The following is a 22562-nucleotide window of genomic DNA, read 5'->3' as shown; positions in this document are numbered from 1 at the left end:
CACCATCGTTCGATTATGTCTCAGTTCAAGATATCAGCATTTGCTGCATTGTACATGGCGAGAAAAACGTTAGGATTTCGAAAGCTTGTGAAATGAGTAGCAATTGCTACACGTATCGTTTGGTATGCGGACGGAACGGGACGGAACGGAGAGGGAGCAAAGATGTCCTCGGATGGAAACAAGGAAGAAGAAGAAGGAGACGGAGATGTTATAATTTTGTGTTTCATGGATGTGGAACGAGTCATTCCAGGGGGGTGAGACGGAACGAAAATTCACCCAAAACTCATCCCGTGGAATAACCCGTTCCACCCGTTTTAGGCGCACCAAACGTGGGACAGATCTGTTCCGTCCCGTCCCACGTACCAAATGGTATCTATTAAGTAATCGGATACCAAAAACTAGTAAGTTGGATCCTCTCATCCACATTTCAAGAAATCATATCAAAATCTCGCTTCATTGGAAATCAATGAAGAACGTAAAAAGTGACTACTCTAAAACGTAAGATGCCTACTACGGTAGATAAATTTAAGGAAGTGCTTTTAAAATTGTTGAATACGTTTTTCGTGAAAATGTTTTAAAACTCATCCTTAGTAAAAATGTAAGTAAATCTTCAAAAGTCCTTTAAATTTTTTCTTGCAAGAAACACACAAGTGCGTTTAAAACGCAAAAACATTCTCCAAAAACGTTTCAGTTATTTTAAAGCTCTTCCATATGAGTCATTCAGCTATTCTTGCTTTCAAATTTTTATTTCATGAATCCCCCAATGTCTCCATTATTCATTTATCGTGGTTGTCTTGGTTCTCGTAGGTGAATAATCGCATTCGGGTTAAGTATGGGTTGCCACTGGTTTGAGATCCGTTGTCTCTCCGGGACTGGGAGGAAGGGATGAGGAAGACCGATCCGCCATCCCCAGGACTCGGAGCAGAGGATGAAGAAAACCGATGGCCCATCCCCGGCACTCACAGCAAGGGATGAAGAAAACCCGATCGGCGATCCCCGGGACTCGGAGCAGAGGAGCAGTACAAAAATGTAAATTCGATTTTGTGAAAATTTGCACTCAAATTCAAGGAATAAGCTCAAAACCATATCGATTTCCCTTCACATTTGGAGTACAAAGACAAGGCATTTTATGAGCTAGCCAGGTTCGACATTGAACTAAAATTAATCAGTCAAGAAGATAAATAAAATGACAAAAACAACTCATCGAGTACAAAAACAACGGGATCCTTCGAGGGGCCACTCTCGAGCAAATTTAGCACCTGTCTTGAGAGCAAAGTCCTTCGCGTTACGATTTCGACTTCTTTCCTCCTTAAACCCACACTAACTATGACCTCGGAAAATATACAACTCAAACAAATAGTACCTGTCTTGTCCTTTGGCATCTCTACCTTATCACATCATGTAGTGTGTAATACAAATCACTCACCCGAAAAAGAGGGCGAACGTAGTCCCACGTGGTTACAGAAACTCGAGCGTGCTCGTGCGTGCAAACGTGTCCGAGGCCGCTTTCTAGAATAGGCTCCGGCAAGCGTCAATATCAGATGCTTGTGAATCCAACAGGCCTTGCCCTGACGGACTAGAGCTAACGACCTTCAGTGCAGCATCCAATATAGCTTTCTGGAAGTAGTCGTCGTCCACCGCCTTCAGGACCTCCTTCACCACCTTGAAATCCAAACCCCCAACCAAGACTAATTTCCCTATAATTTGACCAAAGTTACTTGGTGCTTTTGGCAGGTCAATGCCAACATCGTTCAGAATAGATGCATAGAGTAAACATCCACTCCTTACGTCACTGGTCGTAAGCACCTTCTTAGAAAACAAATACTCAAGAAGCTTCACAAGCGGTTCAACACATGGTTGACTCTTCTCTAGGGCAAGGGCGATACCTTCCTTGACAACCTCGGGGTGGTAAGCTGGAGATTGTAGCTCCTCCACGCACAGTAATGCTTCATCTAAGAGTCCGATATTGAAATATTCCTCAAAAAGGGAGATTGTTTTTCTCCGAAGTTCATCTAGTTTCAACTTTGGAGCCGCGGTTGGAGCTGGAGCTTGTGGCTTTCCAACAACTGGTGCCACGTAAGGAGTTGCAACAGGTCTAGCAGGAACTGGCACTTGAGCTACAGGCTCTGCACCGTAAGCATAGTTGGACGGACGAGCAGGAGGGGCACCACTACCCTGCAACAAGGCACTAGGCCTGCCACTGCCAAGGACACCACTACCCTGAGGTAACAGCCTTGTGTTCACTGATGTTGATTTTCCAACCAACGGCACCTGGCCACGCCCACCACCCGGCTGCACACCAAACCCATCACCCCTTGGCATTGTCCGTGTCCTCTGGACCTCCCAGTTGTCATTATCCATTCCAGGCATCCCAGGCATCTTCCTTGTTCCTGGCATTCCAGGCATCATACCCCCTGAACCAGGTCGGTTGTTGGGATATCCTCCAGGGCTGGTACTCCCTTGCCCTTGAGCACCAGAAACATTGTTACGACCACTTCGGATGCTTGCAGTAGCACCCGGACGCAATCCAAGATTTTTTTCTGCCTCCGTATGTATTTCAGTGATGGTTTTGGCTTTTATCTGTAATCAAATTTCAAAATAAGATGACAATTAGTTTTTTTTTGTTAAATATTAGCAATTTAATATACAAGTCGAGCACATATTACAATAGCCTACCTCTTCACGCCTGGGAACCCAGTTGTTGGAACGCAAATCAATTACATCACGAACCATGAACCTCAACCTTGGAGCCAATTGAGGGTTTGTTGTCAGTTCCTTCATTCGGCTGAAGTACATGTCGTTTATACTGCGTGATTTTGGCTTCTCATCAAGCTGCTTTCCAATAGTGCTAAAAAAATGACATATTGCTTCCACGTTTTCCTCAGCAGGACAAACTTTGTTATCAGATCCTAAGAGCTCCTGTTTCACATAAAAAACAACCATGAACAACATATTGAAGAGTAATTGCTGAGCAAGTAAAGGGGTGAAGGAGGAAATCCACAACGTACCTTAACAATGTGATGTACAATCTTTTCAGGTACCATCTTCTGCTTCAGAAGCTCTCCAATTAAACGAATGTTTCCCAGCGTACGAATCTTTGCCAATCTTTCTTTATCCCTACGCTCCATCTCTTGTTCAGGGGCAGTCAACTGTCTCACTTCTTCCCTCAATTTGTCAGCACCATCAAAAGCCTCCTGGCAGTTATTCAAGAGGACCCGCTTGAAAGTGATTTCTTTACCATCTGGTTCATCTGAGGGGAACCGGGGAAGCTTTTCACTAAGATCAAAACAGAGGCGAGCATACATGGGGCAAAATGTAGGTTCTAGCACGGCCTTATCAAATATCAGTGAAATAACACCCTGGAATGCAAGGAAAAATGTGAGTACAGTTGCCAGAAGTAATAAAACAAAACCGAAAAGAGCATTATAAATATGGATTAAGGGTATATCAATACAAAAAAAACAACAACAACAACAACAACAACAACAAAGCCTTTTCCCACTAAGTGGGGTCGGCTATATGAATCCTAGAACGCCATTGCGCTCGGTTTTGTGTCATGTCCTCCGTTAGATCCAAGTACTCTAAGTCTTTTCTTAGAGTCTCTTCCAAAGTTTTCCTAGGTCTTCCTCTACCCCTTCGGCCCTGAACCTCTGTCCAGTAGTGACATCTTCGAACCGGAGCGTCAGTAGGCCTTCTTTGCACATGTCCAAATCACCGGAACCGATTTTCTCTCATCTTTCCTTCAATTTCGGCTACTTCTACTTTACCTCGGATATCCTCATTCCCAATCTTATCCTTTCTCGTGTGCCCACCCATTTTTGTACGTGTTGATGCTTCACCGCCCAACATTCTGTGCCATACAACATCGCTGGCCTTATTGCCGTCCTATAAAATTTTCCCTTGAGCTTCAGTGACCTATGACGGTCACACAACCCGCCGGATGCACTCTTACACTTCATCCATCCAGCTTGTATTCTATGGTTGAGATCTCCATCTAATTATCCGTTCTCTTGCACGATAGATCTTCGGTAGCGAAAACGGTCGCTTTTTGTGATCTTCGCTAGATTGCTCCGGTCATTAGTATGGATAAGTATATAAATGGATAGAGATAGGAAAGCGAACACAAGATGTACTTGGTTCACCCAGATTGGCTACGTCCACGGAATAGAGAAGTTCTCATTAATTGTGAAGGGTTTACACAAGTACATAGGTTCAAGCTCTCCTTTAGTGAGTACAAGTGAATAATTTAGTACAAAAGACATTAGGAAATATTGTGGGAGAATGATCTCGTAATCACGAAACTTCTAAGTATCGGAGTGTGGTATCGTCTTGACGTGCCTTATCTATCTCATAGGTAGATGGGGCATCTTCTCTGGAAGTACTCTTCCTCCATCCCGGGGTGGTATCTTTAACTGGTGGAGATGCACAAGGTAATGTATCAATTTCACTTGAAGCTTACTTGTAGTTTCAGGCTTGGTCAAGCGCGATACAAACCATGTAGTAGGAGTCCCCCAAGTCGCCGAGCTAGGGGATCTGCTGAAAGAGGTGACAGACAAGGTAAGCAATCATAGCTCCGGCTGATTGTTCACAGTCTCCCTATCTTGCAGGCAGCATGAAGGATAAAGAGAAGAAAATGAGATGAGATGATATGGGATACTTTTGCTTTTGAAGAAGTAACTTTCCACAGGCTTATTCTTGAACTGAGCTGGAGGGTTTTCTGGTTTCCTCCAGAGTATAAGGCCGACTGAAGAATTTGAGGGTCAAAACAAGTCCATCAAATCTAGAGTACGTTCGACCCTGCTGATATGGGATACTTTTGCTTTGACAGAGTAATGGATGTATCGGCACGTGTGCTGTTACGCTTGTCTCCACATGCTTCCTTGTATCCTTCTCCCTTGCCCTATCTGTTCCTCAGGCAGATGCGGTATCTTCCCTGGAAGCATAAGATGTTGAAGATGAGTACTCGAGAGCAATGTCAGGTAAGTAATCAGGTAAGGGGTTCCAGGCAGTCAGTTCCTGGCTGGAAGCTTGATTCCAAGTACTAACTGATTGCTCTCTTTCTCCTTGTCTTGCAGGTAAGAACAAGGTCCAAGGAAAAGACAGGGAAAAAGCATGATATGGGATACTCTTGCTTTTAACCGTGATGATATGAGATATTTTTGCTCTAGTATAGCTTGTTTGCAGAGGGATTATCGGGGGGGAAAGAAAGCTGAATATTTCGAAAGGCTTCGTTGGGAGTGCCCTCTCAGATATGAGGAAGGGTTGAGCATTTTTGCAGGTCTGCCTGTCCGTTGGGGATGGAGGTCGACATATATAAGAGTCTCCTTAACAACAAGTAGTAATGCTATTCCTTTACCCTACTTGGTCATAGCACGGTAGTAAGAGCTGTCAGCTTCACATGTTTTAACGCTGTCAGAGCACTTTGAAAAAGTGGTTTGTGGTATCTGGAAAGCTGATGTTGCGTGTGAAGATTACAGACAACTTTATCCAAGGAGATCCGGCTCTTGAAGTTGGGAAAGTGTTGCCTCTTCGGTTCTCGAACAAGCAATCCTATCGGGGATCTGGCTCTCGAGATTCGGAGAACGATGCCTCTTCGATTTTTGAGAAAGCAATCATGCTGGGGGTCTGGCTCTCGAGATTCGGAGAGCGGTGTCTCTTCGATTTTTGAGAAAGTAATCATGTTGGGAGTCTGGCTCTCGAGATTCGGAGGGCGGTGCCTCTTCGATTTTGGAGCAAGCAATCTTGTTGGGAGTGTTTTCTCGAATGTGAGTAAAGGTTGGGCATGTTTGCTAGTCTACCTTGCCACGAAGCACAGAGGTTGACACACAGGGACTTTCCAATTATCCAGCAATGGTACTGTTCCTTTACCCTCTTCGATTTTTGAGAAAGTAGTCATGTTGGGAGTCTGGCTCTCGAGATTCGGAGGACGGTGCCTCTTCGATTTTGGAGCAAGCAATCTTGTTGGGAGTGTTTTCTCGAATGTGATTAAAGGTTGGGCATGTTTGCTAGTCTACCTTGCCATGAAGCACAGAAGTTGACACACAGGGATTTTCCAATTATCCAGCAGTGGTATTGTTCCTTTACCCTTGTGGGTAATAATATGGTAGCTAGACCTTCAAAATTTATGTGTCTAAACTTTGTTAGTGTTGTTTCTTTGCTATTCTTTTACCCTTCTTGGTCAGAGCGATATAGTGGGAGCTGCAAGCTTCACGTGTTCAACTTTGACAGAGAACTTTGGCAAAGTTATCTGTGGTACCCATGAGCTACTGTTGCGTGTGGGAAGTGGGTGATTGAACAGTAAAACTCATGTGCTTTCTGCTTCACCAGAAGTCTTCGACCGAATGCCCATAATTTCCGCAAAGCTAAGTGTGCGTGTGACAGGTGCTGACAAGGCTGGAAAAGTAGGTGCCTCTTCGATTTCTGAGATCGGCCCTCGTGGTCTCTGAGCAGCCCAGCTTTTGAGAAAGCAAGTGCCTCTTCGATTTCTGAGATCGGCCTTCGTGGTCTTTGCGCAACCCAGCTTTTGAGAAAGCAAACGCCTCTTCGATTTCTGAGATCGACCCTCGTGGTATCTGAGCAGCCTTGCTTTTGAGAAAGCAAACGCCTCTTCGATTTCTAAAGCTCCGTCGAGTGCAGATTTTTATAGGGGCTGGCATTAAGTTCCAAAGCACACTTGAATCTCCACCAGTAGAAGCTCCATTCTTGCACTTCTAAGATCTTGATTTGTCCGACCTCTTCTCTCTTCAACACCTTTGAAAATGTCTGGCCCCTCCGACCGTCGTTTTGACTTGAACCTTGTTGAAGAGGCAGCCCCGCCTTCTCCTGACAACATATGGCGTCCATCCTTCGTCTCCCCTACTGGTCCTCTTACCGTTGGGGATTCCGTGATGAAGAATGATATGACCGCTGCGGTGGTGGCCAGGAACCTTCTCACTCCCAAAGATAACAGACTACTTTCCAAACGGTCTGATGAGTTAGCTGTTAAGGATTCTCTGGCTCTCAGTGTTCAGTGTGCAGGTTCTGTGTCTAATATGGCCCAACGCCTATTTGCTCGAACCCGCCAAGTTGAATCATTGGCGGCTGAAGTGATGAGTCTCAAACAGGAGATTAGAGGGCTCAAGCATGAGAATAAACAGTTGCACCGGCTCGCACATGACTATGCTACAAACATGAAGAGGAAGCTTGACCAGATGAAGGAATCTGATGGTCAGGTTTTACTTGATCATCAGAGATTTGTGGGTTTATTCCAAAGGCATTTATTGCCTTCGTCTTCTGGGGCTGTACCGCGTAATGAAGCTTCAAATGATCAACCTCTGATGCCTCCTCCTTCTAGGGTTCTGTCCAGTACTGAGGCTCCGAATGATCCCCCTCCGGTGCCTTCTCTTTCTGGGGCTCTACCGACTGCTGAGACTTCTCCTAAGCAACATTTGTGAAGGCTCCCTCTTGTTTGTTTATTTTGACTTATGTATATGTACATATTTGTAGCTTATCGGGGATATCAATAAATAAGCTTTCCTTCATTTCAACGTATTGTGTTAAATACACCAAAGCCTTCTTCGCTAAGTTCTTTGATTTTTCTTTTGTTGAAGCTTTGTGAGTGGAGCATGTAGGTTGAGGTAGTGTTCCCTTAATTTCCTGAGTGAGGAAAACTTCTCGGTTGGAGACTTGGAAAATCCAAGTCACTGAGTGGGATCGGCTATATGAATCTTAGAACGCCATTGTGCTCGGTCATGTGTCATGTCCTTCGTTAGATCCAAGTACTCTAAGTCTTTTCTTAGAGTCTCTTCCAAAGTTTTCCTAGGTCTTCCTCTACCCCTTCGGCCCTGAACCTCTGTCCCATAGTCGCATCTTCTAATCGGAGCGTCAGTAGGCCTTCTTTGCACATGTCCAAACCACCGTAACCGATTTTCTCTCATCTTTCCTTCAATTTCGGCTACTCCTACTTTACCCCGGATATCCTCATTCCTAATCTTATCCTTTCTCGTGTGCCCACACATCCAACGAAGCATCCTCATCTCCGCTACACCCATTTTGTGTACGTGTTGATGCTTCACCGCCCAACATTCTGTGCCATACAGCATCGCCGGCCTTATTGCCGTCCTATAAAATTTTCCCTTGAGCTTCAGTGGCATACGGCGGTCACACAACACGCCAGATGCACTCTTCCACTTCATCCATCCAGCTTGTATTTTATGGTTGAGATCTCCATCTAATTCTCCGTTCTTTTGCAAGATAGATCCTAGGTAACGAAAACGGTCGCTCTTTGGTATTTCTTGATCTCCGATCCTCACCCCTAACTCGTTTTGACCTCCATTTGCACTGAACTTGCACTCCATATATTCTGTCTTTGATCGGCTTAGGCGAAGACCTTTAGATTCCAACTCTTCTCTCCAAAGGTTAAGCTTTGCATTTACCCCTTCCTGAGTTTCATCTATCAACACTATATCGTTTGCGAAAAGCATACACCAAGGAATATCATCTTGAATATGTCCTGTTAACTCATCCATTACCAACGCAAAAAGATAAGGACTTAAGGATGAGCCTTGATGTAATCCTACAGTTATGGGAAAGCTTTCAGTTTGTCCTTCATGAGTTCTTACGGCAGTCTTTGCTCCTTCATACATATCCTTTATAGCTTGGATATATGCTACTCGTACTCCTTTCTTCTCTAAAATCCTCCAAAGAATGTCTCTTGGGACCCTATCATACGCTTTCTCCAAATCTATAAAGATCATGTGTAAATCCTTTTTCCCATCTCTATATCTTTCCATCAATCTTCGTAAGAGATAGATTGCCTCCATGGTTGAGCGCCCTGGCATGAACCCGAATTGGTTGTCCGAAACCCGTGTCTCTTGCCTCAATCTATGCTCAATGACTCTCCCAGAGCTTCATTGTATGACTCATTAGCTTAATACCCCTATACTTCATGCAATTTTGTACGTCGCCCTTATTCTTGTAGATAGGCACCAAAGTGCTCGTTCGCCACTCATTTGGCATCTTCTTCGTTTTCAAAATCCTATTGAAAAGGTCAGTGAGCCATGTTATACCTGTCTCTCTCAAAACTTTCCACACTTCGATTGGTATACCGTCTGGGCCTATTGCTTTTCTATGCTTCATCTTCTTCAAAGCTACAACCACTTCTTCCTTCCGGATTCGACGATAAAAAGAGTAGTTTCTACACTCTTCTGAGTTACTCAACTCCCCTAAAGAAGCACTCCTTTCATGTCCTTCATTGAAAAGATTATGAAAATAACCTCTCCATCTGTCTTTAACCGCGTTCTCTGTAGCAAGAACCTTTCCATCCTCATCCTTGATGCACCTCACTTGGTTTAGGTCCCTTGTCTTCTTTTCCCTTGCTCTAGCTAGTTTATAGATATCCAACTCTCCTTCTTTGGTATCTAGTCGTTTATACATATCGTCGTAAGCCGCTAACTTAGCTTCTCTCACAGCTTTCTTCGCCTCTTGCTTCGCTTTTCTATACCTTTCACCATTTTCATCAGTCCTATCCTTGTATAAGGCTTTACAACATTCCTTCTTAGCCTTCACCTTTGTTTGTACCTCCTCATTCCACCACCAAGATTCCTTTTGGTGTGGGGCAAAGCCCTTGGACTCTCCTAATACCTCTTTTGCTACTTTTCGGATACAACTAGCCATGGAATCCCACATTTGGTTAGCTTCCCCATCTCTATCCCACACACATTGGGTGATTACTTTCTCTTTGAAAATGACTTGTTTTTCTTCTTTTAGATTCCACCATCTAGTCCTTGGACACTTCCAAGTCTTGTTCTTTTGTCTCACTCTTTTGATATGTACATCCATCACCAACAAGCGATGTTGATTAGCCACGCTCTCTCCTGGTATAACTTTGCAATCCTTACAAGTTATACGATCCCCTTTCCTCATTAGAAGAAAATCTATTTGTGTTTTTGACGACCCACTCTTGTAGGTGATCACATGTTCTTCTCTCTTCTTAAAGAAGGTGTTGGCTAAGAAGAGATCATATGCCATTGCAAAATCCAAGATAGCTTCCCCATCCTCGTTTCTCTCCCCAAAACCATGGCCACCATGAAAACCTCCATAGTTGCCTGTCTCCCTGCCCACGTGTCCATTTAAATCTCCTCCTATAAATAACTTCTCCGTCTGAGCAATTCCTTGCACCAAGTCTCCAAGGTCTTCCCAGAATTTCTCCTTCGAACTCGTATCCAACCCTACTTGAGGTGCGTACGCACTAATCACATTGATAAGTTCTTGTCCTATTACAATCTTGATTGCCATGATTCTATCTCCTACCCTCTTGACATCTACAACATCTTGTGTCAAGGTCTTGTCCACGATGATGCCAACACCGTTTCTCGTTCTATTTGTGCCCGAATACCAAAGTTTAAACCCTGAGTTTTCTAGATCCTTTGCCTTACTACCAACCCACTTAGTTTCTTGTAGGCACATAATATTTATCCTTCTCCTCACCATAACTTCCACTACTTCCATAGATTTTCCCGTTAAGGTTCCTATATTCCACGTTCCTAAACGCATTTTGCTCTCTTGAACTCTACCCTTCTGTCCTAGCTTCTTCACCCTCCCCCGTCTAATAGGATCAAAGTACTTCTTTTGTGTGTCCCGTGTAAAGTTGATAGGAGCATATGCTCCTAAACAACTTTGAGTGGAGTCGTTCGAAAAGAAGTTTCTATGGCCCCCTTGCTCATTTAACACTGCATCCGGGTGCCGATGGAGATACAGCGACCCTTGCTCACTTATCACTGTGCTCGGGCCACACAGCGCGCCACTTACGGGTGACGCCCTAGCTTTAGCGCAATTTTGTTCTGAATTCATTTTCATAAGGATTCGACGTGATCATGGAGTGCCGGCTGTCGACTACCTGACGCCCTCCCCCTCCTCCTTTATCCGGGCTTGGGACCGGCAATGTAAGTACATAGGCGGAGTTAATACAAAAAAAAAAACAAAAAATAAAAAAAACCTTTAAGATATCAGCCGACGTAATGCCAGAGTCTATAAGTTGTCCTTTGAGGAGATCAAACTTCTCCGGAGTCAGCTTGTTTAGAATCCTGCATAGAAAACATAAATTGAAAGCCATTAAGCACAATGTTCTCACAGAAAACTATATAGTAGACCAAAAGATTACCAAACAACGACAACTTGGGACAGAAAGGTAATCCCATGATTATACGTGTTGGGATATAGTGAGCAAATAATCAAGATGTAATAGAATGTATTACCCCTTCACAGTCTTCAACACGCGATCCTTATCAGATAGAGTACCCCTTCTAGCTGACCATGGCACCTCAGCTTTGATTAAAGTGGGAGCAGGCCCTCCCTGAAATGACGAGAAACTAATGATATCAGAAAAGAATCTGAGTCGATAATGTCCTCATGTACAAGTACAGAAGTTAAAAAGAACAGTAGAATACACCAGAACCAAACAAAGGTGCACATTCAACCTACTCCCACTGGATATAACTGCATGAGAATAAACTCTAACCTATTCCCTCAGGCAAAACTCAATACAAAAGATAATCGGGAGACAAATACAAACCAAAACTACAGAGAGGAAAAACTGTATAGGTCAAATTACACTGTTCTTAAAATATATTACCCCTTGGTTCTGTGTCCTTGAAAATTGAGACTGATTTGCTTCTTGCTGTCTGTAATCAAACCGATTACCAGACTCTTTATTCTCCCGAAGAGTATCCCAGGACCGTTCCTCTCCAGCGGTAGGAACTGGTGCAGAACGGCCACGCCAATCCCGGCTGTCTGGCTCAGAATAACGATTTTGAGCTGGAGCTAGACTTGGAGATTGAGCTGGCAACTGAAGAGGTAAATAAAAAAATTAGAAGTCTTTTATAAAGCACACACTTAATATCATAATATGGAGATCAATAACTTCAAGGTTACATAACTAATCACACCAATAAAAAGAATATGAGCATTATAAAGTCAAATGCAACCAAAAGATATTTGAAAATGATGATATCGAATGTACAGTTCCATCAACTTCAATGCTTAAACATTGAAAATACAAGTAATATTAGACGGACGAAAACTCACACTGGTTTCTGCATGACCCCAGCTCTGATCTTCACCGCTGAAAAATTCAGCATCAACTTCTTGTTTCACTTTTAGAATTTCATCAGGGACCTCAATAGCCTACAAAGAAGCGGTATAATATTCCGCAGATCAGTAAAGTTTTTATGAGAATGTCTTATCATTTTTGTTCACAACTAATAATACTGTTCTGTTCAACATGAAATGCATTCCAAAATTGAATACCTCTCTAAGCTGTAAGATCTGGTCTCTGGTGTACTTCACTCGCTCACGACCCTCAAACCGTGCGTCTCCAGCCTGTCAAGAAAAAAGAGTTCAGAAAGTCTGGCCGCATTACAGTGCAAACACAAGCTTCAAATTGCAAAGTAGCCAACTCCCAATTATGCAGCATTGGATGAATCAGATGTTTGTAGGTCCTTTATGGGCAGCCTACAACTCAATGCTTGCTCACCTAAAGCCTACATATTGCTGTTCGTCCATATTTACAGCAGGCACACAAACTAAGCGCCCCGCCAAGAATTAGGACATTGGCTTCTTAAAATTACTTGCAACAAAACCTCCTTATGATATAAACAAAGATTTTCATCTACTCAAACGAGTTTCAAGGGTCGGTAGGGGGAGTTAAAATCATTAAAGGGTTGCTCAAATTACATTCAAAATCGATACAAAATAGTCTGAACAACGCATTAACGCATTAAAACACCAATTATCTCAGAGAACCCATCTTTGTTTGGACACAATTCAATCCAAAGACGCAAACTTTACAGGCTTGTTATTGCTAAATCAACAAATTCAAATCAAATCATACATCCAGATGCAAACCCAGATCCAGACAAAGTGGAGAGATTTGATAAGTATACCTTGATAGAGAAATTAGGGGGAGCGCCGCCATGGGGACGGAGGAGAGGGAGATCAGAAGAAAAGGAACCGAAAGCCAAAGAAGACGACGATGAAGACGACGAGCCGGAAGCGGCGGATGAGGAGTCGAAGCGAGGACCAAGGAGTCTACCGCGACCGCCACCAGGTCTCAAGTTCAACACCGGTTGATCACCCTGCTGCATACCTCGATCTTAATCTCCTGAAGAATCTCAGCCGTCCGATCAAAGAACAACAACAACAACAACGAAAGACTCAGCGAAAACAGACGCTGAATCCTGTTGAATTGGATTTAAATCCCTGAACGAAAAAACGGATCCAAATATTCGGATTCGGATTTCCTGGTCCGGTTTGGTTTTCTCTCTTCGGAGGCTAAGAGAGAGAAACTCAGAAAAGAGAGAGAGAGAAAAGGGTCCGTGGGGGCGGTGGACAGGCTAAAAACCCTTCCTTTCGTTGGTGAAGTGAGAGAGTGTGCGCGTCGGAGTTGCATTTGCCATTTTTATTTTTTATTTTTGCAGCCGCAGATTTTTGGTTCGAGTTTTTTTTTTGGTTTGGTAATGTCGGGCGACTGTGATTACGTTGTTGTTCACTTGTCGTGTCGTCGCTAGGATGTAGAGTGGCGTGCACTTTTCGTGAAATGACGGATGTGTCCTTTCGCCTAATTACTTGCGTCGAATACTCTCTCTCTCGTGTACTTTCGGCTTTTTGGGTGCTTTGCTTCTTTTTGTATAACCACAAAATTACTCATCATGATTCATATAAAGGTCGGATCAAATTTACTTAACATACCTAAAAGTGGAGGATGTCCGACCAGATCATTCGTGAATCGCGAGTGATTCTCATTTTGTGTAAAAAATTAAGCTAGAAGAACTGCCCAATTGAAATTTTTTTGCCAAAATTACACATCATTTCATATGGTAGTTTGGAAGTGCATTGAATTTAATTGAAAGCATTTTCGGCTAATTTGTTTTTGGATTTCAATAACACCTGAAGTGTTTTCAGGAGTCACTTGCATTTTTACTATTGATTGATTTTTAAAAAATGTTTCAATAATTTTAAAAGCACTACCAAACGAGCCCTATAACGTCTACTGTGATCGATTTAAAAAACAAAATTTAAGAATAAACAATATAATTAAACTCTTATTATTTTCTAACCTAATTCATCATCAATTGCATCTTTCTAATTGGAGTATTGATTTTATATTTCTGCTTAAGCATAGAAGTTTGAGAATTTTTAAAAAATAAATCAGAAAATCCAAGAAATTGAGTAAATAAATTCACCCCCAATACACCTTCTATATAACAATAGGTTTTCTCTGATTTTCAGGTCGTTTGGAAAGTGTTTTAAATGATTAGAATCGCTTTTAAATAAATTGGTTTTGGGTTTCAAAAATATTTAAAGTACTTTATGTAATAAACACATAATTGGTAATTCTTACAAGAAACACTTCAAGTACTTTTAAAGAATAAAATTATATTTTTACCAACAATTAAATTTAAAATATTTTCTCTAAAAATAATTTCAGTCTTTTAAAGTATTTTCTAAACAAGCCATCAATTTATTTTTAAATTTATGTTGGGCTATTGATAAAGATTAGCCCATACTCACAAGGTGGGACCAGAACAAAATAACAAACACAAACGACACATAGCTGGCCCAAACAATACCCACTAAAAAATCACCCACGCTACGTGCACACAGACACGGCAGCCAACCTGCCACCGCATCACTAGTTTGCCCCACCGTTACGGAATTGGATCCTCTTCGAGGCATACCCTCGGAATTCATTAACATGATCGTTGTATCGAAATTCAACTCAACGAATAAAGATTTTTTTTTCAAAATTATAATAATTGTAGCAGTTGAATTTTGATTCAACAATCTGTGTAAAATGATTCTAAGAATTCCAACTGTTTGCCTCGAAGATGATCCAATTCCCAAAATAGCACCCACTCACCCGCCAATTTACCGAAAACGATGGCACCCACGTATATTCCACACAAGTCAAGCCCACCTTCCCGAGCCAAACCTTCCCTCAAAAAATTCCAGAACACTCCCGAACCACCTGTAAGCTTTCCACCGCCTCTCCTTTACATTCTTGTCCATTTCTCTCGAATAATCTTTCAAAACACTAAAAATTGACGAACCCCTACCTCTTTTCCTAATCCAATCTCAGATTTGATCAGAAAAAATCTTAGAAAGCGTTCAAATTCTCAGAAATCTTTTATTTTTGTCCAAATTTTGTTTGTAAGTTTCGAGCTCTGTTTTATAAGCAGTCTCTTTGTTTAAGCAGTTTCAATGGCGGCCAAGACGGAAGGAAAGGCCGTCGACATCGACCTCGGCACAACTTACAGCTGCGTTGGGGTCTGGCATCACCCTTTGGCATTGACCGTGTCCTTTGAACCTCCCAATTGTCATTATCCATTCCAGGCATCCCAGGCATCTTCCTTGACACACCCCGATCCCCGTGTCTTAAGGACAACATGATATGTTGGCCGACATCCGAAGATGATGCAAGCTATTTCATAAATACATATATTAAGTACATGTAAAACATGCATATAAATTTTGCGCGTAACAACGTAATATAACAATCAAGTACAAGTCTTAATAAAATATAATATTTAACTGCCAATAATTTAGAAGTGATAATGCATAATATATTCAGAGCATACTACTAATTCAAAGTACAAGCATAAAGAATATTAGAAAGTGTTATTACAAGAGAAACTGATATGGGAATGCCTCGTATCTCAGGTCGAATGCCTCGTTCTTAGGTCATGAAGGGGCATAAAATAAAACATGAGTGGTGATATATGTATAATACTAAAATAGTTATTTTTCAACATACCAATAAGGAATAGGTTTTTCGAAAACTTAGCATGTCATAAAACCTTTTTAAAACATATATCGTATATAGTGTGTTTAGTAGTGGTATCATAATCGCTCAAAGGCCCTATATCTCCCGATCGAAGCCATATATAAATATCTTCCGACTTAAGCCACTACATCGCTCAGTCGAAGCCATATATAATTATGATTCATTCGTAGGCCCTTCATTACCCGCCCGAAGACATATATAAATATCATTATCCATATGTAAGCATAGAAAACTATAAACATAATTTTTCCAAAATATATCTTATCGGAGCTCAATAACTCAAAATCATATCATAATTCATATACATAAATATCTCAGTAAACATAAATTCAATAAAGCATGATAATTATTAAAGCGTAAATCCGATTTACTCATAAACGTTTCATAAAACGTAGTCATAAAATCATGCATTTCTAATAATAAAATCATACATTTTAGAAGAGGTTCACTCACAGATACTCTGTTGTCAAAGAGCCCTTCGAATTAGGGAGGACGGAAACGTCATTATCAAATGCACCTAAGCACATAAGGGGACAAATTAATAAAACTCTACCAAAATGATTGAATTTTTGAAAATAGACGTCGTAAATGGATTCAAGATGTCGAAAAACCTAAGGAGGGACCTCGGGTTCCCCCACACGCTGGGATTGGTTGTCGGAAAGGCAGCTGGAAAAGTTGTCGACGCTGTCGTGGACAACGGCGGAGCACAATAGCTTCGACGGAGGCGCGTGTGCTCCACACGCTGGCCATGGCAGGCACCTATGCGCGACCCTTCAAAAGTGGAAAAATCCCAGATATTTCCCCCAACTTCAAGAGCCCAGTCCAAGCTCAATACATGTCCAAATCGAGTGATCAAAGCCAAAATATTGTTAGGAATGTGGAGAAGAAATTCATACCAAGTGGGGACCAAGTAGTGGCCAAAGTTGATTGGAAAATGGCTTGAAAGTTGGTTGGTTATTGAGAATCTGCGAAACTCGTTGGATTATGGGTAAATTTTAAACGTTTATAACTTCATCAATACTCAACGAAATCAAGTGATTAAAAAAAAAATCATACTTCTCAACGAGATGAAGAGAATGGCACATTTCTCGATGGCTAACTCGTCGTGGTTTGGCTGAAAATGCCTCGAAAGTGGTGGTCCTCTCCTGAAAACTGAGAAAGTTTTCCCCGTGAGTTTCCTACGTCCAGACATCACCAAAACTTCTCAAAACTTCTTCTAAACATACACCAAGACACGATCTACAACTTTTGGACGAGGTTCGAGGCTTACCATCGCCGGAGAACATGAAAATTCATCAGAAAAGCTCAGTGAATAGTGAGTGCATTGTGCAGCGAGTTTGGAAGGGTTTAGAGGGTTTTTCTTCGTTTCTGAGTTCACAGGGGTGATGGTGGTGGTGCCAAGATTGTTGTGCGTTGCTGTGTGTTGTTGTTTGTGTGTGTAAAACCCTCGGAGATGGTGGTTCTAAAGCAAGCCGAGAGGAAGAGAGGGAGAGTGTAGAAAGAAGTGAGAGTTAGCAAGGGAAAAAGTTGACAGAAAGTAAAAGAAAAAAGGGGGAAGGACTCACGGGTAAGGGGGAAGAACAAGGGGATGAGGATCCAAAGTGGTTCTCATTGGCTCATAAATTAAGGCTACTTAAGACGAAACATGAAAATATCCAAGAAAACGTTCGACGTTTCGAAAACACAAAGTCAATGTTCACGCTTCAAGGGTAATTTGGTAATTCACACGTTCGATAATATTACAAAATACGTAAAAATAAAGACGGGGTTTCACATTCCTTGTTCCTGGCATTACAGGCATCATGCCCCCTGAACCAGGTCGGTTGTTGGGATATCCTCCAGGGCTGGTACTCCCTTGAGCACCAGAAACATTGTTACGACCACTTCGGATGCTTGCAGTAGCACCCGGACGCAATCGAAGAATTTTTTCGGCCTCCGTACGTATTTTCAGTGATGGTTTTGGCTTGTTATCTGCAATCAAATTTCAAAATAAGATGACAATTAGTTTTAAAAATAATATTAGCAATTTAATATACAAGTCGAGCACATATTACAATAGCCTACATCTTCACGTCTGGGAACCCAGTTGTTGGAACGCAAGTCAATTACATCACGAACCATGAACCTCAACCTTGGAGCCAATTGAGGGTTTGTTGTCAGTTCCTTCATTCGGCTGAAGTACATGTCGTTTATAAGGCGTGATTTTGGCTTCTTATCAAGCTGCTTTCCAACAGTGCTAAAAAAATGACATATTGCTTCCACGTTTTCCTCAGCAGGACAAACTTTGTTAGCAGATCCTAAGAGCTCCTGTTTCACATAAAAAACAACCATGAACAACATATTGAAGGGTAATTGCTGAGCAAGTAAAGGGGTGAAGGAGGAAACCCACGACGTACCTTAACAATGTGATGTACAATCGTTTCAGGTACCATCTTCTGCTTCAGAAGCTCTCCAATTAAACGGATGTTTCCCAGGGTACGAATCTTGGCCAATCTTTCTTTATCCCTACGCTCCATCTCTTGTTCAGGGGCAGTCAACTGTCTCACTTCTTCCCACAATTTGTCAGCGCCTTCAAAAGCCTCCTGGCAGTTATTCAAGAGGATCCGCTTGAAAGTGATTTCTTTACCATCTGGTTCGTTTGAGGGGAACCGGGGAATCTTTTCACTAAGATCAAAACAGAGACGAGCATACACGGGGAAATATGTAGGTTCTAGCACGGCCTTAGCAAATATCAGTGAAATAACACCCTGGAATGCAAGGAAAAATGTGAGTAGAGTTGCCAGAAGTAATAAAACAAAACCGAAGAGAACATTATAATTAAGGATTAAGGGTATATCAATACAAACCTTTAAGATATCAGCTGACGTAATGCCAGAGTCTATAAGTTGTCCTTTCAGGAGATCGAACTTCTCCGGAGTCAACTTGTTTAGAATCCTGCATAGAAAACATAAAGCGAAAGCCATTAAGCATAATGTTCTCACATAAAACTATATGGTAGACCAAAAGATCACCAAACAATGACAACTTGGGACAGAAGGGTAATCCCATGATTATTCGTGTTGGGATATAGTGAGCAAATAATCAAGATGTAAGAGAATATGCTGATGTTTCATGATATATTACCCCTTCACAGTCTTCAACACGCGATCCTTATCAGATAGAGTACCCCTTCTAGCTGACCATGGCACCTCAGCTTTGATTAAAGTGGGAGCAGGCCCTCCCTGAAATGACGAGAAACCAATGATATCAGAAAAGAATCTGAGTCGATATTGTCCTCATGTACAAGTACAGAAGGTAAAAAGAACAGTAGAATACACCAGAACCAAACAAAGGTGCACATTCAACCTACTCCCACTGGATATAACTGCATGAGAATAAACTCTAACCTATTCCCTCTGGCAAAACTCAATACAAAAGATAATCGGGAGACAAATACAAACCAAAACTACAGAGAGGAAAAACTATATGGATCAAATTACACAGTTCTTAAAATATATTACCCCTTGGCTCTGTGTCCTTGAAAATTGAGACTGATTTGCTTCTTGCTGTCTGTAATCAAACCGATTACCAGACTCTTTATTCTCCCGAAGAGTATCCCAAGACCGTTCCTCTCCAGTGGTAGGAACTGGTGCAGAACGGCCACGCCAATCCTGGCTGTCTGGCTCAGAATAACGATTTTGAGCTGGTGCTGGAGTTGGAGTTTGAGCTGGAAGCTGAAGAGGTAAATAAAAAAATTATAAGTCTTTTATAAAGTACACACTTAATATCATAAATATGGAGATCAATAACTTCAAGGTTGCATAACTAATCACACCAATAAAAAGAATATGAGCATTATAAAATCGAATGCAACCAAAAGATATTTGAAAATGATGATATCGAATATACAGTTCCATCAACTTCAACACTTAAACATTGAAAATACAAGTAATATTAGACGGACGAAAACTCACATTGGTGTCTGCACGACCCCAGCTCTGATCTTCACTGCCGAAAATTTCAGCGTCAACTTCTTGTTTCACCTTTAGAATTCCATCAGGGACCTCAACAGCCTACAAAGAAGCGGTATAATATTACGCAGATTGGTGAAGTTTTTATGAGAATGTCTTATCATTTTTGTTCACAAATAATACTGTTCTGTTCAACATGAAGTGCATTCCAAGATTGAATACCTCTCTAAGCTGTAAGATCTGGTCTCTGGTGTCACAATCCTCAAACCGTGCGTCTCCAGCCTGTCAAGAAAAAAGAATTCAGAAAGTCTGGCCACATTACAGTGCAAACAGAAGCTTCAAATTGCAAAGTAACCAACTCCCAATTATGCAGCATTGGATGAATCAGATGTTTGTAGGTCCCTTATGGGCAGCCTACAACTCAATGCTTGCCCACCTAAAGCCTACATATAGATGTTCATCCATATTTAAAGCAGGCACACAAACTCCCACCAAGAATTAGGACATTGGCTCCTTAAAATTACTTGCAACAAAACCTCCTATGATATAAACAAAAATTTTCATCTACTCAAACGAGTCTCAAGGGGGTCGGTAGGGGGAGTTAAAATCATTAAAGGGTTGCTCAAATTACATTCAAAATCGATACAAAATAGTCTAAACAACGCATTAAAACACTAATTATCCCTGGGAACCCATCTTTGTTTGGACACAATTGAATCCAAAGACGCAAACTTTACAGGCTTGATGAGTATACCTTGATAGAGAAATTGTGGGGGAGCGCCGCCATGGGGACGGAGGAGAGGGAGATCAGAAGAAAGGAACCGAAAGCCAAAGACGATGAAGACGACGGGCTGGAAGCGGCGGATGAGGAGTCGAAGCTCACAACACTGAGGAATTGAGCTTTGAAGAAAAGAAGAGAGAAGAATGTAAACTTAGAAACGAAGGAATCTCAGAAGACTTTTGTATTTCTCAATGATTTATCACAAACCTGTACTTTGTGTTATATAGTATCCAAATGAAAACTTAGAAACGAAGGAGTCTCTTTGTACTTCTCAATGATTTATTACAAACCTTTACATGTTATATGGTATCCAAATACATGGATTTTTACAGCAATACCCTTTATAACGAACTTTCTAACAGTCTCAACTGATTGAGTGATAGTAATTACTAATAGACAACTGACAAGTGTTTATTGGTTTATACAACGAGGACCAAGGAGTCTACGGCTTGAGGTCTGCTGTCCCGGATTTCATGCCCCGATTGGGTCTCTTGTCTCATATTTTACATCCATATCTAACATTGTTAAAGTTTTAATAAAACTAATTAAAAAATAAATAAAAACCAAAGTTAAACCAAACGGGTTAATCTGGAGCGTCTATTCTATTCTCTTCGAATAATGGCAAATCCAGCAGAAAGAGAGAGCATTCGGCTTCTGTGCTCGTACGCCTCGCAATAGCAAACCCAGCAAGGAGCAAACTGAACTCATCGCAGAAAAACTAGAAAATCAAGCTAAAGAAGAAGAAGAAGATGACGACGATGGGTTGCTGAATAAAGAGACCGGCGAGATCGGTCGGCCAAGAGGGCCGGAGCCCATACGCTGCGATTTTTTTCCAGATCTGATCAATCATGATAGCAATGGTATGCAGTTGTTTGATTTTTTTGGAGAATTTGTGCTTGACGACACCCCTCATCGGAACCGTCGTTTGAATAATCACAGTCCAACACAAGAATTAGAATTCCCAGGTGAGAGAGAAAAAGAGATGAAAAGTCTTGGGGTGGGTCTCCAAAGTTGCTTTCTTTAATTTTTTTTTTTAATTTTTTTTATAAAAAGGTAACAGTATTTTTGTTAAGTTAACTTAACAGTGTTAGGCGTGAATTAAACAGGAGACACAAATGAGACATGAAATACGGGACAGCAGACCTGAGCCGGAGTCTACAGCGACCGCCACCAGGCCTCAAGTTCAACACCGGTTGATCACCCTGCTGCATACCTTGATCTTAATCTCCTGAAGAATCTCAGCCGTCCGATCAAAGAACAACAACAACAACAGCGAAAACAGACGCTGATTCGGATTTCTTGGTCTGGTTTGGTTTTCTCTCTTCGGGGGGTAAGAGAGAGAAACTCAGAAAAGAGAGAGAGAGAGAGAGAAGGGTCAAGTGGGGCGGTGGACAGGCTTTGCCCGTTTGGCATTGAGGTGATTTAAAAAAAAGTCAGAAAAAAAGTTGAGGGTAATTTTTGTGTTTGATAAACTGAAAAAAAATAGCTTATTTTGGAAGCTGCTGTGAGAATAAGCTGAAAATCAAAGGAAAAGTTGAAGCTGCTATTTGCTGCTTTGAAAAAAAGCCAGTTTTTTCAAAGCACACGGAGCTACAGTGCTCCTTTAATGAAAAGACACACTATCATCCTGATTTTTTTTCCAAAAGTACTTTCACAAAAAAGTTTATCAAACACTCTACTGGCTTTATTTCACAGCCGCTTATTCTCACAGCACAGCCGCTTATTCTCACAGCAGTTTTTTTTCAAAGCACAGCAATACCAAACCAGCCCTAAGAACCCTTCCTTTCGTTGGTGAAGTGAGAGAGTGTGCGCGTCAGAGTTGGATTTGCCTTTTTTTTTTCTTTTGTTTTTGCGACCTCAGATTTTTGGTTCGAGTTTTATTTTTGAACTTTAACGAAAAGTATCCGGTACTGTTCACTTTAACGAAAAATCACATTTTTACACTAAAAAGTCAATCATGGTACTATTCACTTTATCCTTTATTTTGTCCTTATCATTAAAATTCAAAATT

General features: G+C 41.6%; 1 protein-coding gene, 1 long non-coding RNA gene and 2 other non-coding genes across 8 annotated transcripts; 1 reads left to right on the top strand and 3 right to left on the bottom strand.

Annotated features, from left to right (window-relative positions):
* Nucleotides 1–1071: 1071 nt before the first annotated feature.
* LOC126591862 (eukaryotic translation initiation factor-like) lies at nt 1072–20956 on the bottom strand. Of its 5 annotated transcripts, XM_050257596.1 has the most exons (10): nt 20842–20956; nt 20525–20670; nt 12286–12357; nt 12064–12162; nt 11612–11824; nt 11235–11332; nt 10976–11063; nt 3009–3359; nt 2677–2919; nt 1072–2580 (listed from the first exon to the last, which is right to left on the bottom strand). In XM_050257596.1, exons 2-10 carry the CDS (start codon nt 20555–20557, stop codon nt 1510–1512), a joined length of 2268 nt encoding a protein of 755 aa, XP_050113553.1. In that variant the 5' UTR covers nt 20558–20670; nt 20842–20956; the 3' UTR covers nt 1072–1509. The 5 variants fall into 5 exon arrangements, with proteins under 5 accessions (XP_050113553.1, XP_050113538.1, XP_050113546.1 ...); XM_050257581.1 differs by lacking the exons at nt 11235–11332; nt 11612–11824; nt 12064–12162; nt 12286–12357; nt 20842–20956 and adding exons at nt 18944–19041; nt 19321–19533; nt 19774–19872; nt 19993–20052 and having other exon boundaries at nt 20525–20744; XM_050257589.1 differs by lacking the exons at nt 11612–11824; nt 12064–12162; nt 12286–12357; nt 20842–20956 and adding exons at nt 19321–19533; nt 19774–19872; nt 19993–20052 and having other exon boundaries at nt 20525–20744.
* LOC126614145 (small nucleolar RNA snoR103) lies at nt 12462–12566 on the bottom strand. Its single transcript, XR_007620303.1, has one exon. It is a non-coding gene; the product is annotated as a small nucleolar RNA snoR103 (small nucleolar RNA).
* On the bottom strand, nt 20157–20261 carry LOC126614146 (small nucleolar RNA snoR103). The gene has a single exon (XR_007620304.1). It is a non-coding gene; the product is annotated as a small nucleolar RNA snoR103 (small nucleolar RNA).
* LOC126592007 (uncharacterized) lies at nt 20939–22182 on the top strand. Its single transcript, XR_007612567.1, has 2 exons — nt 20939–21516; nt 21658–22182. It is a non-coding gene; the product is annotated as an uncharacterized LOC126592007 (long non-coding RNA).
* The last annotated feature ends 380 nt before the right edge of the window (nt 22183–22562 follow it).

The sequence above is a fragment of the Malus sylvestris genome, chromosome 2 (genome assembly GCF_916048215.2).
Source record: "Malus sylvestris chromosome 2, drMalSylv7.2, whole genome shotgun sequence".
In the NCBI taxonomy this organism is placed as follows: domain Eukaryota; kingdom Viridiplantae; phylum Streptophyta; class Magnoliopsida; order Rosales; family Rosaceae; genus Malus; species Malus sylvestris.
This window is presented reverse-complemented; position numbering and strand designations above follow the sequence as displayed.